At 39.7% G+C, this 13,386-nt stretch overlaps 1 protein-coding gene across 2 annotated transcripts in view; it reads left to right on the top strand.

The window, feature by feature from the left end:
• LOC129733200 (hemicentin-2-like) overlaps nt 1-13,386 on the top strand; it is an 842,839-nt gene that overhangs the window by 418,478 nt on the left and 410,975 nt on the right. For both annotated transcript variants that reach the window (XM_055694853.1, XM_055694854.1), the window contains exon 2: nt 10,373-10,580. In XM_055694853.1, the coding sequence (XP_055550828.1) occupies nt 10,373-10,580 (208 nt within the window). The remainder of the gene's footprint in view (nt 1-10,372; nt 10,581-13,386) is intronic.

Here is a 13,386-nt window from a genome sequence, read left to right as displayed (position 1 = left end):
AACATGTAACGTTTTTGATTGGCGGAATGGAAGATTTTAGATGCTAATAGCGCTCAAACAACTGTTCCGATTTCAATAGTAAATATACCGTTGGAAAGCTAAAACATACAAGATTTGTATAACATGATAATTTCAGTCACCATTTTCTTCTTACTCCGTGAAAATTGCGGGAAAGTTTGAAGGTCGAATATCCACATACATTTTTCATACGATTGTTATATTTCCCTAACGCAGACTTCAAAAACATAGACGAAATGATCTCACACATTCAGTCATTGGCTACCAATGCCAGCCAATTGGCATCGCATTCATCACCCAACGTAAACGACGAAGAAAGAAAGCAGAGATGCTTCCACGTGATTGGTTCTTCCCCCAATCACCCAAGTTCCCCACACTGAGTGACACTATAAAAGGACATTTCGTTTTGAGAGAAGCTCATTCCTTGGTCGACCGTCAAAGCGAACAGTTCGGCTTCCCTTCGATCTGAGTTGGACCCCACCAGTGGTAATCTAATTCAGGTATCGTTGTTGGAATACAGCCCGAAACTGGACGTGATCGGTACTGGGGACCATTGGAAGCCGTTGGAAGGGACCATTTGAAGACTTGAAGGCCGTTTTGATGCTGCCGATAGTAAATTGTGTAGGTATAATATGTCGTATACCAAGTGTGTGTGTGTGTGTCTGAGTAGCGTTAGCGTGTGTATGTGTGTGTGTGAGTAGTGTGTGTACGTGTGTGTGTGAGTAGCGTGTGTATGTGTGTGTGTGTGTGTGTGAGTAGCGTGTGTGTGTGTGTGAGTTGCGTGTGTATGTGTGTATGTGTGTGAGTAGCGTGTGTATGTGTGTGCGTGTGTGAGTAGCGTGTGTATGTGTGTGTGTGAGCAGCGTGTGTATGTGTGTGTGAGTAGCGTGTGTATGTGTGTGTGAGTAGCGTGTGTATGTGTGTGTGTGAATAGAGTGTGTATGTGTGTGTGAGTAGCGTGTGTGTGTGTGTGTGTGTGTGTGTGTGTGTGTGAGTAGCGTGTGTGTGTTTGTGAGTAGCGTGTGTGTGTGAGTAGTGTGTGTGTGTGTGTGTGTGAGAGTAGTGTGTGTGTGTGAGTAGTGTGTGTGTGAGTAGTGTGTGTGTGTGAGTAGCGTGTGTGTGTGAGTAGCGTGTGTGTGAGAATGTGTGAGTAGCGTGTGTGTGTATGTGTGTGTATGTGTGTGTAAGTAGCGTGGGTGTGTCTGAGGAGCGTGTGCTTGTAAGTAGTGTGTGTATATAGCGTGTGTGTATAACGTGTATGTGTGTGCAAAAATGCATTCATCCGAGGTAAATTTATTCATGACAGAATACTTTTATAGGCAACAAGTTAATTATTTTTCCTATTAGTTTGTATGCTATGATTTATCACAGGTGTATGTGTTTATTGTGAAGTGTTCATGGATTGTTGTGTTTGGTATTTGTACGTTTGGTGTGTGTTATATACTATGGCTATGGCAGAATTAAATTTTTACACCCACAATAGTCCCACGTCAAGCATACGTTTGTGCACTCAAGCACATACCCTTTAACTTTTTTTTTTCAAGTGTTAGCTCGATGTTGAAATGTATGATTTATAATGAACTTCACCGATAACGAAAGTTCCTCTGCCAAATTCAACAAACTCGGTAAAAAGTGGAGTGTGGGATTAGGTTGGATGGACTTGTTCTGGAGAATTTTTCATAACCAGTGACCACAGAGTGTAATCATGTTTTAGAATATACCTTCCAATGAAGGATGTGAAATGTAGAATGTAAAGTAGAAAGCAGGAAAAGAGGAAGCTGACTAATAATAGCTTGAATCGACGTCAATTACAAATCGCCTGAAAGGCTGAAAGGGATAGACAGGAAATGAAACAAAGATTAGCGTTCTGGCCACACACAGCCAAAATTGGGTAGAATTACTCCAATTACCAACTATTGTAAAAAAAAACTTACAACGAAACGTTCAAGTCTAGAAGAAAGCGCAATGTTGAAATTCATTTAAATTTAACTTTAATTAAACTAATTTTAAAATTTAATCAGAATGGTAGCCAACGTGAAGCTATTTCAAAGTTTGAAACCACTCTTATAAAAAGCATGCTCAAGAGGACATAAGGTGACGAAAATAACATACAACTTCAAACATCTTCTTTATCTTAAGTCTATATACGAATATATCGATTTATAAAAAAAAACATCTGCCCTCTTCAAATTTAAGTACAGCGTAGCGTAACGTAGCGTAGCGTAAGCACGGTATAATTCGTAGATTGCAGACTGATGACTAACGATTTCATTCGGATTGTATGAGGTACAATGTTTGGGAGTAACATTTAAACCAATCTGAGTTGCAGTAGGCCCGATAGTCATCATTGCTGGCCACGCCCATCTTTACCGTAGCTTGGGGATATTAGAAAGGATATTGATGATGTAATACTTACTTAATGAGAGGCCACCGACTCAGTGACACTTTCGTAAGTACTACGGAGTTGGATTAAGGAGGTTAGATGTTTGACGCAAAAACTATCTATTAAAATTGAAAAACTGGCAAAATTCCATGCATCCAAAGCCCTTAAACTATATAAAAATGCAACCATGCACTTGAGCCAAAACATATTCCTAAATTCGATCTCAAACCGCCAAACTTATCATAGTACAGTTGTCGTGTATTCATGTCACGCTGCTACAACGTTAATTTATAATTATAAAAACTATTCAGCTGCAACATTTAACCAAAAGCTCGAAAAATCGAAAAACAAAAGCTCACAGAAACTTTGTTCTGAAAAATTTCGGGAAAGCATCCAAACATATTGTCCCATATCGTAATGAGCAATGGTATGAAATTTTACATCATTCTGATGATGGTGCTTTGTCGGTGATAGTATGCACACCAAGCAGCTCCAAGCGACACCATAGCAAAACGCTATCCAACTGCCATCTTCTGCGCTCACATCACCACGCAATCTTTCGTACGTGCATAACCACCGCTAGCCAGTGCGATACACCGAGTTAGCACTAACACTTACACAACTTTCCTGGCTTTGCTATTTGATAATTTTTTAGCGTGGAAAAATTGCCCATTCCAACGCTAGAAACACTCCCCCCCCCATTTCCACTGATACTTCACTATTACCGCGTAATAAAAACATCACTGATAACTTTTCTTCACTTTTCAGCGAATTTGCTTGCATAGATTACTTAAAATTCAATAATTTAACGGAGAGGTTTCAGAGCACGTAGCATCAATCAGCCGTGCTGCCAACTCTCTCTGCCCTCTTCAAATTTAAGAACGGATGAATTTCCATAAAATCAATATGCAACGTTGCTGAGAGTAATAAGCGTTTCATTGAACTCCAAGAGGTGGCAACAACCTCTTGGCCTCATAGTTTAGTTGACGAGAAATCTTTCAATTGGATTTATGTAACAAAAAAGATCTTATACGTACAATATTGGATTCTCTTTTAAGGGGTTATATACCTTTTTAGTTTTCAAAAACCGAAAATTTTTTTATTACATTATTTTGAACTACAACATCTTGGGAACATTTTCACAAATTTTCATAAAGATCTGAGCAATAAGGGGAAAGTAAGAGCGATTTGTAACACGCCTCGCTACGGCCGCAGAAGCTAAACTTGAAACTTTAAATGCGATTATCTCGGAATAGAGTTTTTGAAAAATGACTTGGCCGTGATCCTGATTGCGGGCAAACTACTGAACCGATTTCCCTCATCTTTTTTTTTTAATTTTCGTTAATTAATTCGCCGGTCCTTGAACGATCGCCTTTGAAACATACAGTTACATTTTGCCTCTAAAAAATTTTCAATGCAGTTTTTAGCGCTCAAAACGTGCATTTCTGGGAAAAACGTTCCTGTTTGCACTGAAAACAAATACTCATAAAAACGATCGACCCGGCACACTTCTAAACTAATGAAATAATATGAGTTTTTTGAATTCAGTTGACCCGCTGAGTCTCTATCAGGATCACCGCAAGCCTCTGCGAAAAAAAAGCGTTTTGGGGAAACGGCCATTACTTCAGTAATAATTGGTATATCTCAAAATCAAACGTATTTTTTTGTTGTTGATAAGCTGTACTTTCAGAAAAATACCACTTGATGCAATAAAAATGGTGCTATGCACTTGAAAATAAATTCAAACTTCCCTCATTTTCCTCGACCAAAAAGGTATATAACTCCTTAAGTTTTAAGTAACGGAATCTCAACCTCCTGCATGTATGTAATTTGTGTGCGACACCTTAGCAAACGCATTGAGAAAGTATGCATATCAATAAAAACACTAGAAAAAAAAACCGACATGGCAATCTACACTGCGACAACTACTCCTACACTTTCAGTGCGGCGGTAAGCAATGGCGTCAAATATTTTTTCGTTGGGTTTGTGCTCGAATGTCAACACACCACAAATTTGCATCAATAACTAATAGTTTTCTTACCGAATCCATTGGATTAATTGCATATTCGAGCGCCTCCAAAACATGCAGTAACTGCTCACATGAAACCAGTGTCGCCTATAAATAGTATTCAACACATGAAACCAGTCTCGCCTATAAATAGTATGCAACACTTCAAGTGAGGTTCTCGTTGCTACCGATATCACACACACTGGAGTATTCTCCATTCAAGCTGTTTCTCGATCTTTTTCGCTGCCTTCCTTGCTCGCATACGCCCTCGAGATCATATACACACATTTCTCTCTTTTCACTCTAACAGCCTCATGAATAAGCTATTCATAAGAGCTCACATACAGCTACAGCTTACACAAGGCAACGAAACTGTCTTGTGTTGCAAACTGTTTCATGTGTTTCCGTTGTTGATATTACTCCCCACATAAGAAAAAACGTGCTTCGCACCATCTCACTTTCATTATAGCATCGGCCTTACTGTCGTGAATCATAATCACCTGACATCCCGCTCGGATTCATGCCGAAGGATGTCGAAGATTATAGGCTGTCATTAGCGACAGCCTAGAAGAACAACAGACATAAGGAGATGAAAAATTGGCATTGCATGTATGCGCTGTCGTCAGTTACTGTCGGGTTATGTACCAAATGTATGAGGAGCAGGGAGCGATCTGCAATGCAATAACGGCCGGATTAGTTTAAAACTTGCTGTCTTGGATAAGCAGTTTTTTTTCGGAAGCTTGCTTATTCCCCTTCTCGCGTGTACTCCCCTACTCGCGAGCACAACCAGCCGAAGACAATTATTCAAATGCATTGCGGTGGTTGCGGAGGGACAAAAAAAATATCTCAAATAGGGTATCGGACCACTTCGGTAGCAGTTTGCTTCTGCTAGTTATCCATTAGACAGTTGTAAAAAAAACTTACCATAGCAATCCGATACCCTACTCGTTCCATTATGCGATGCTTTACAGATTCTTCGCACACTTTCGGCTGTCGGTGCACGAAGCAAAACCGGGTAGATGAAAAAAAACATTTCCATTTTCGAGCACATTTTTCCAAGCATTCCTCCTAGTCGAGCAATTTTAATCGAGTACTTCTATTCGCTAGCAGGAAATCGCGTATTCTTCTACAGTCGCTGAGTAGCAAGACAAAAAAGTTTTTGCCTGTGGGTGCAGCAGCAGCAGCTACTCCGGCGGGTGCATGAAAAATAAAGAGTTTCTCGAAAGTGTGTGGGCTTCAGAATAGGGAAGCGTAGCATATGTCTCGTTCTCAAGCAGAAAGGAGGAGAAAAGTTTTGCTTCTCTCTCGCTTTGCAACGCTGAATGCAGCACACTAGTTTTATGTCGAACTCGTTTTCGCGACGATACTACACCGTACCGGGCTAAACTTTTTAGTTCGAAAACGAACACTCAAACGACACTACACTCAGCTGTCAGTCTTTTTTGTACGGCATTTGACTGCATTTGTTTTTTTTTTTTTTTATTTTTTTTGTTGGAGTTTTCTAGTTATACCCTGTCTCTTTCGGGTGTAGTCCGGGATAGAAAAAGTGTAGTCCGGAAAGTGAAAAAAATAGTTACAGGAAATGCATTGTTGAGAGTGTTTCTGTAATGAGTCACAAAGTCTACTATTGCTTGCTCTAATAAAAAAAAATCTTCTTTAAATAAACGCTGAAAGTCCATTGTACGAGAACAATATGAAACTAATATATCAAAATGATACGGAACTACTTGAAGTCAGAGACAGTTTGTACGTTTTTTGTCGTGCTGGAGCACGAAATTCATGTATATGATCGCTTGCTACTTTTCAAGAAAAAAAGAGGTTAATCTTCAATTATTTGTTTTGTTAACCTAAAAGGACAGTTTGTTGTTTAAAGTTAGATATAATGCTAATGCAACCTTTGTGCTGCTCCGACAGTGAAAGAATAAGGCACTCTGACAACACACACTGAAAAATATCGCGCTGCTGCTGAGATATGTGATGGGCAGTGATTCCTTCGGTCCGAAAGCAAATTCGAAAAGCCAGCTGATACTGGCACAACCCGCTGCTTTCACTGCTGCTACTACCATAACCCGCTACGCTACTGCTAAGACCGTCTGTCCGTCCTATTATCTACCAAATGAATGTAATTATTTAGACTAGAAGGATTCTGTTAGTATAGGATAGAGTGCTTTATAATAGGCTCCACCATTTTGTCAAGTTTCACATTCTCTCATCGTCACTAGACAAAAGATTCAATAATTCGCTTTCAATTTTTGTAACCAGCGGAAGAGGACCGATGGTGCTCTCACACCCGCAACAATATAACCCGTATCGTGTTGCGGCTTGAGACAACAAGCGGTTTCTTTTGATCGCTGTTACGTGTTGCATTATGTTTGCAAGTGAGTGGCTGGGAGACGACAAAATTCTGTTTATGCTGATTGATGAATCGAGGTTCAAATTATCGCTGTGAAGACACATTACCTCTGTTAAGGTGTTCTAACATTTAAAATGAAGTGTAATATTTTCGAATTTTCATGCGAACAAGCAATTGGAGGGTTATCGGCTTTTAATTCGCACATAAACACACTACAGTCGCTTTTTATGGGGGGGATACGTGCCGCGTAAAAAAAAAACGCGAAAATTCCGGAATCCGCATAAAAAACCGCGCAAATTCCGGAATCCGCGTGAAAAACGGTAAATTCCGGAATCCGTGTAAAAAAACCGCGTAAATAGCGACCTTTCAGGAATACGATATCACAGACTGAACAGAATAAGAAAGCATATGCTTTCAAAGTCTAGCGTTTGAGACCTTTCGAAGAAATTATTTATTTTCAATCACTTGTTTAGTTGCCTTGAACAGGGCAGTTCGCTGATCGCAGCCTCTGTGCTGTCTCGTCAGTGAAGACACTCTTACAACAAATACTGTAAAAGTTGTTTTCACACTTAGTAAATTAGACAGCCGCGGCAGACTTTGATTGCTAGGATCTAGCACAGATTGCTTGCTTGTGTACTTGCCAAAATAAGGCAAAACTTCATCGCGGAGAAGAAAGTCAAAACGCTCAACCAGTTAATCGAAACGTTTGCTGCTACCGCGCTGCTACTGGGATATGTGACCAACCGCCAAGTGATTTGTTCAGGCCGAAAGCAAATTCTGAAAGCCAGCTGATACTGTCGCAATCCGCCACGCTACTGCCGTACGTCCGTCCCACCATCTATCAGAAGAATGTAATTAGTTTGATCAGAAACAGGCTCTTATAGCCCCAAGAGTGCATTCTCTGCTATTTTTTTTTTTTTTTTTTTTGTAAGATTTGGACCACTGCGACCATTATTTTGATCTTTTGTGGTTCTCGGCTAACAAGGTATACTATTCTGTCGACCTTTTTTGGAAAAGCCAGCGAGCGACCGTAAATTTTCGTTTGAACAAGGCTCTCCATTTGAGTCGATGCGTCTATAGTTTACCAGTCAATTGCTGCAAGAATGAAGGAAATTGGTTGAAAACAAACCGACTTATGAGCATTTAACGGAGGGCAAACTTGGTTTTTTTCCGTTCATAGATTTTCAGTTTGCACCTCTATGATAGGCTAATGAAAAACGTAGTTCTTTGTCAAAAAACTACATATTTTGAAACCTCTAATTATACTATGTACTCCATGAAGTGAGAAACTTTGTTTGTTCAACAACGTTTCATATTTGTACATGTTCTAAAACTTTGCCAAATAAACGAATCCAAACAATATCACTAAACACAAAAAAGTTAGCCATTTTATTTTTGTTGTGGTAACCTTAGAATATCTTTTGACACTTTGAGATTATACGGGGGCAATCATACACACAACTGTTTCGAAGACACCGTTGAGCTATGATGGAGGTAGAAGGCACTAAAGAAATAAGTTCCTCATTTTTTTCCTTTTGGAACACTTACGAATTTTTGCTTTTTTCACTTCTACTCAATTAATAATAGGGGAGCTCGTAGCCTCAAGGTTACAGAGTTCGCTTTGACAAGCGAATGGTCATGAGTTCGAATCCTATCAGATTACCGTTCGGTATCAGAGAAACTTGGCATTCGATTCAGGCTTATCCTAGATATCTTCTCACTTTGACTCTTCCCTCGCGTTCAATAAGAAAAAAAGAAGAAATGTCAGCTACATGAATACATTTCAAACAGCCGATACTTGGCAAGAACTAATGAGGCTCGGTAAAGAAGAGCAGTAGAGTTAGTTTATGAACGTCAGGGGAAGGGTAAAAGTATAAAAAATCCACCACTTATCACGGTGGCAAAGACCTTTGCAACTTTCTTTTCTGTAACAGATCGAGATGCAGAGGTTATCTTTGGCAACAACATTGGTAGTAAAACTTCCTTCTTCTTTCCTCAACCCGACCGTAACGACGTAGCCGGCGCCTTTACCGATCTATACGAAGCAGAAGCTCCTGAATACATTGAAGATGATAAATTAATTTCAAATTAGCTATCTTACGGTAGTTCTCTGTGCAACTTCATTAGCTCCGATTGGTCACAAAGGAGCAACTACGAAATATGCGGCTGGTCAAGCTTAAGCTCAAGCACAAGTCAAACAATAAAATAACAATATCTAACGACATGTACATGATTGCAATCCGCTTTATTATTATGTGATGTGATTAAGCAGTTATTATAGGCTGAATTCTGATGTAACATCCGTGGCAATTTCATTTTTGCTTTGCATGAAACAAAGACATACTAGGCAAAGAGATAGCAACAATCCAGCTCAAATCGAAAGACATTTTGAAACAAAATTTAAAATCAAAATTGGTACAAATGAGCGATTCGGAGCTGATAGGCTTAGTACAGAGCTCCTGAGATTCAGTATAGATTTGTGAGTAGTAACGCAACTTACTTCTGTCAAAGCAAACTCCTCCTGCCACATAAGGTTTTCCTCCTGTGGTTGGCTCTCGTAAAGTTCCGTTCCCTTAGGGATAATTTTTCGCATCAAAAGCACTAATTATTCGGATAGGTATTCGAAAGGCTGCTTGATGTGGTTTACAGCTTTTGATAACCGCAGCAAATCGTAAAGCGGCATCCATCCATTTCATATTGACACTGAATATCAAAAGTTATATTCATTTAATTACTCCCCTTGATGGTGACGCATTATGTTATTTTATAGGATTTCCTTTTCAGTGAACGGCGAATTCGAAATATGAACAACTCGCAACCGTGCTTTCTATTTGATCCTTCACAAGTTCAGATTTCAGTGTTGTCTCGTAGGAAAAAATACAACAATGGAGCTTCAATTTGCGTTGGCATTATCGAAGTTTTAGATTTATTCAAATTTCTTAGATAGTTTTAAAAAGTTTTGTATCGTCCCTTTGGGATGCATCTCGAATACATCAGTATAGAAAAATAGGCGCAGTTATCGAAGCTCATTGTATCTCGTGAATGTAGATTGAATAATTGACTATTGAAAACCTAGCAAGTAGTAACCGCTTGTCTGTTTTATTCCAAAAATAACATCTACTGGTTAGTTACGCCCTCTCATTCCAACAATAACCTCCCAGACAATCCGAATTCGATCATGTCTAGGGCCACGTACCGATGTTAATTAGATTAGCAAATTTAGATGCTTCGTTAAATCGTCCGTCTGTTCTTAACGCAAACAAAACATCATGAATAAGCCAGGGGCTCCCTCGAAATCCGTAATTAATAGATCCGATTTAATGATTCCCCAAATAAAAATCCTGTCCCCTCGTGCAGTCGGTCGCTTGGTACTCTAGGCGATAGTTGGCTATGCTGCATTTTTAATTACCTTGTTAATTGGGTTTTCCCACATTTTGCCGTTCCAGCTGGGGGGCAAACAACCAAAGCGTTGAAATGACCAGCTGATAAGGGCAAGAGAAATGTAAAAATGCATTTCATTCTGTTTCTCTTATCTGTTTGTAAGTGTTTCCAGTGGGTGTAGTATTTTTTCTTAAATTGTTTTTTTTTTCTCTTCTCGTCCAAATTCTAGCGCTAACGATAGTTATGGTGATGACGATTGCATCAGTACTGGCAGACGAAGGCCTGGACACCCGGGAAGGTGAAACGCTGACGCTGAAATGTCGTTTTAGCGAGCAGCAGCCGTCCAACGATTTTACCTACTACTGGGCCCGCTGGACAACAGCCAACAAGTTCGACAACGTGGCCATCAACAACGTACAGCTCAATACCAACTACAGGTAAGTGCCTCGAGACCTATTCTATCGCGCAGATAATCGCTTCATGTTTCACAAAAATCGTTCTGGCACAAAATTCAATTGCATTAATTGGGCACCAAAAAGTATTGCCAAAAACCGAAGCATTTTGTCGGAAATATATCACCGACGTTACAAATTTGAAACGATAATCGGCCCCTCCCGGTTCGAGTATGGGGTCTATTATTGCAGCGACATCGGCGGTAACTAAAAAGCCGCCAATTGTCGTCGCAAATATTAGCCATTAAATTAATTGTAAATTTATATCGCTCCGTTCGGGGGTAACCCAATTTCTGCACAAGCGCGCTAAATAGCCTTCAAATATGACCATTATAACGCCTTCGCATGTTTTTGAAAACAGTGTCTACCGCGTCCGTTGCTGCCTGTTTGTCCACCCTCAACCTTACTCAGAAAACACAGCGATTTTAACATCCAACCGCTGTCATAGGCCACACGGCAAACGCCACTTGCCACCAATCTCATATACACTGCTGCGGCCGGCTCCGCAGCAGCCCATTTTCCGATAAATTTTGCATATGACACATTAAATTTCAATATTTATATAAACGAATTTATCAAACGTGGCCAATATTGATTATGAAATTTATGTGTCGCCAAATATAGTATGTCAGAGTGCACACGGTGACCGACTGATTGGGCCGCAACCCCCAGAACCACTGCGCCGGTGATCAGGAAGGCCTAGCCAGACCGCGTACGGGGTGACCATAACCGTTGCGTTTGTCGTCCACAGCACAGCCGCTGCGGCCAAAGCGTAGTCTCATCGTCATCATAACCGTTACCAAATGTTCTGTGACGGTAAATTTTGCACATTTCCGAAAGTGTTTGCTCTGGTTGTCAGCCAATTTATGAAATTTGAGCACTCACTAGTGGGTCGAACTGCGAACAAGGTTAGTCGGACGGGCCCGGGCAAACCATACCCGGTAACCCCGATGAGAATCTACATGGTCACAATAATACAGGCATCCCGATGCAACCGCAACAAACTGTTAGCAGCAGATAGCAACCGAAAATTTGAAATATTTATCCCAATCGAACCCCCGGACCGGTTGCTGCTTCGATTGATTGCAGGTTTAGTTCCAGTGGGATAGCGCGCGATTTTCAGGATCGATTCTGCACCATCCCGCAAAGCAGTAAAATTGTGCGAGCGCAAAAGAAGCTATAAACTTCATCGGTGCCAGGTTTGGAATAAAATTTGATTGTCGAAGAGACGACCGAACGGTAATTGATCGGTGCTACCATGATGTTAACATGGGAATACCGCTCCCGGTGATCTATAAAAACCACTGCACTTTCCTAATGGTATTCTCTTAGAAGATATTGCTTGGATGCAATAAAGTGAAAGAATGTACTCAGGGTCGAATTGCTTCTAAAGATGGCGCCACGCTAGAAACTTTTCTTAATTGCAATGAGCTTTTACACTTTAGTGATAATATTATAACGTTCGAATGGGAATGTTTAGTGGTAGATAAAATATGTAAAATAAATTTGCAGTAAAACTAGACTGTCAATACAGAAAATTTTGATACATTTCTATCAAGTCAACATTTTTATTGTGCTTTGTGATTCATATTCGACACTTAAACGAAACTTAAAACTGCAGACAAAGAGTGACCTAAAAAATATTGAATTTTTCGATTATTAATAAATAATAAATTTTGAAGCATCGGAGCTCGGTCATTACTTTTTATTTACCATCAAAATCCAGATTAGGGATTTGTGGCAAACTTAAAGGGAAGGGTTTAACAATAAAACAAAGGCCTGACAAGATTATAAATATGATTTGATCAAATAGGGAGGGGGTTTTAAGAGTGTTAGTTTGATACTGGCTGCTACTAAGGACCGAAGAATCATCTGCTTCATCCGAAAAGATCATAGGAAGAAGCTAGTGTAAGTGGGAAGGTACTGATCTGAATCCTCCGAGGTTTGTGGTGTGATCTTTATTTTACGAATTAAATCACAATGTGGGTACTTTGCGGTGTCTGAGCATCCGGACACCAGTAGACAATACAGGGTGTTCAGTAAGTTCGAATACACTTTAAAAATGTGTCAAAAATTAAAATATAAAATATTCCATGCACGCACCTCTTCTATTAGCATCCCGTCCCAGATCTTGGAAATAAGCTGTCTAAATTGGTCCATAGTGCTCAGTGTTTGTTCGTACTGCTTAGCCAGCATGTACGACTATACATAAAAGTCCAGGGGATTGAAGTCCGACGAGCTGGGAGGCTGCAATCTTATCGAGAAAATCGGACGATACCCGAAAAAAAATAACATTAACCCTCTAGTGCCCAATGCCGCCATTTGGCGGGCTTCAGTCGAAGTTCCGAAAAGCTTCAATAAATATTTAAAAAATGTTTATAATGGTTTATCGTGATTTTATCGAAGTCCGTTTAGAAATTAATTTGGGCACTAGAGGGTTAAAAAAACATTAAATAAACCTTCAAAATTGCTGTAATTGTACATAACTATACCATAATTTAACTATGTTTTCAATTGTAGATACATCAATTTTACATTAAATATCATTGTCCAGAACAATAAAAAACATTTTTTTTTGCCATTTATACCATGAAATAGGAGGGTCGTTATGTATCTTAACAGCATTTTTTCAGGCATTGTTAAAACATGGTAATGACAATTATCGTTTACAAGCTTACAGTAAAAATACCGCGTTTTTACCTTTGTTTTATACTATTACCTTTGTTTTATACTAAGCAAAGGTTATAAAATCGGTCGAAAAACGCAAAATAGATCCAAGATCCGGAGGGCC

The sequence above is a fragment of the Wyeomyia smithii genome, chromosome 3 (genome assembly GCF_029784165.1).
Source record: "Wyeomyia smithii strain HCP4-BCI-WySm-NY-G18 chromosome 3, ASM2978416v1, whole genome shotgun sequence".
In the NCBI taxonomy this organism is placed as follows: Eukaryota; Metazoa; Arthropoda; class Insecta; order Diptera; family Culicidae; genus Wyeomyia; species Wyeomyia smithii.
This window is presented reverse-complemented; position numbering and strand designations above follow the sequence as displayed.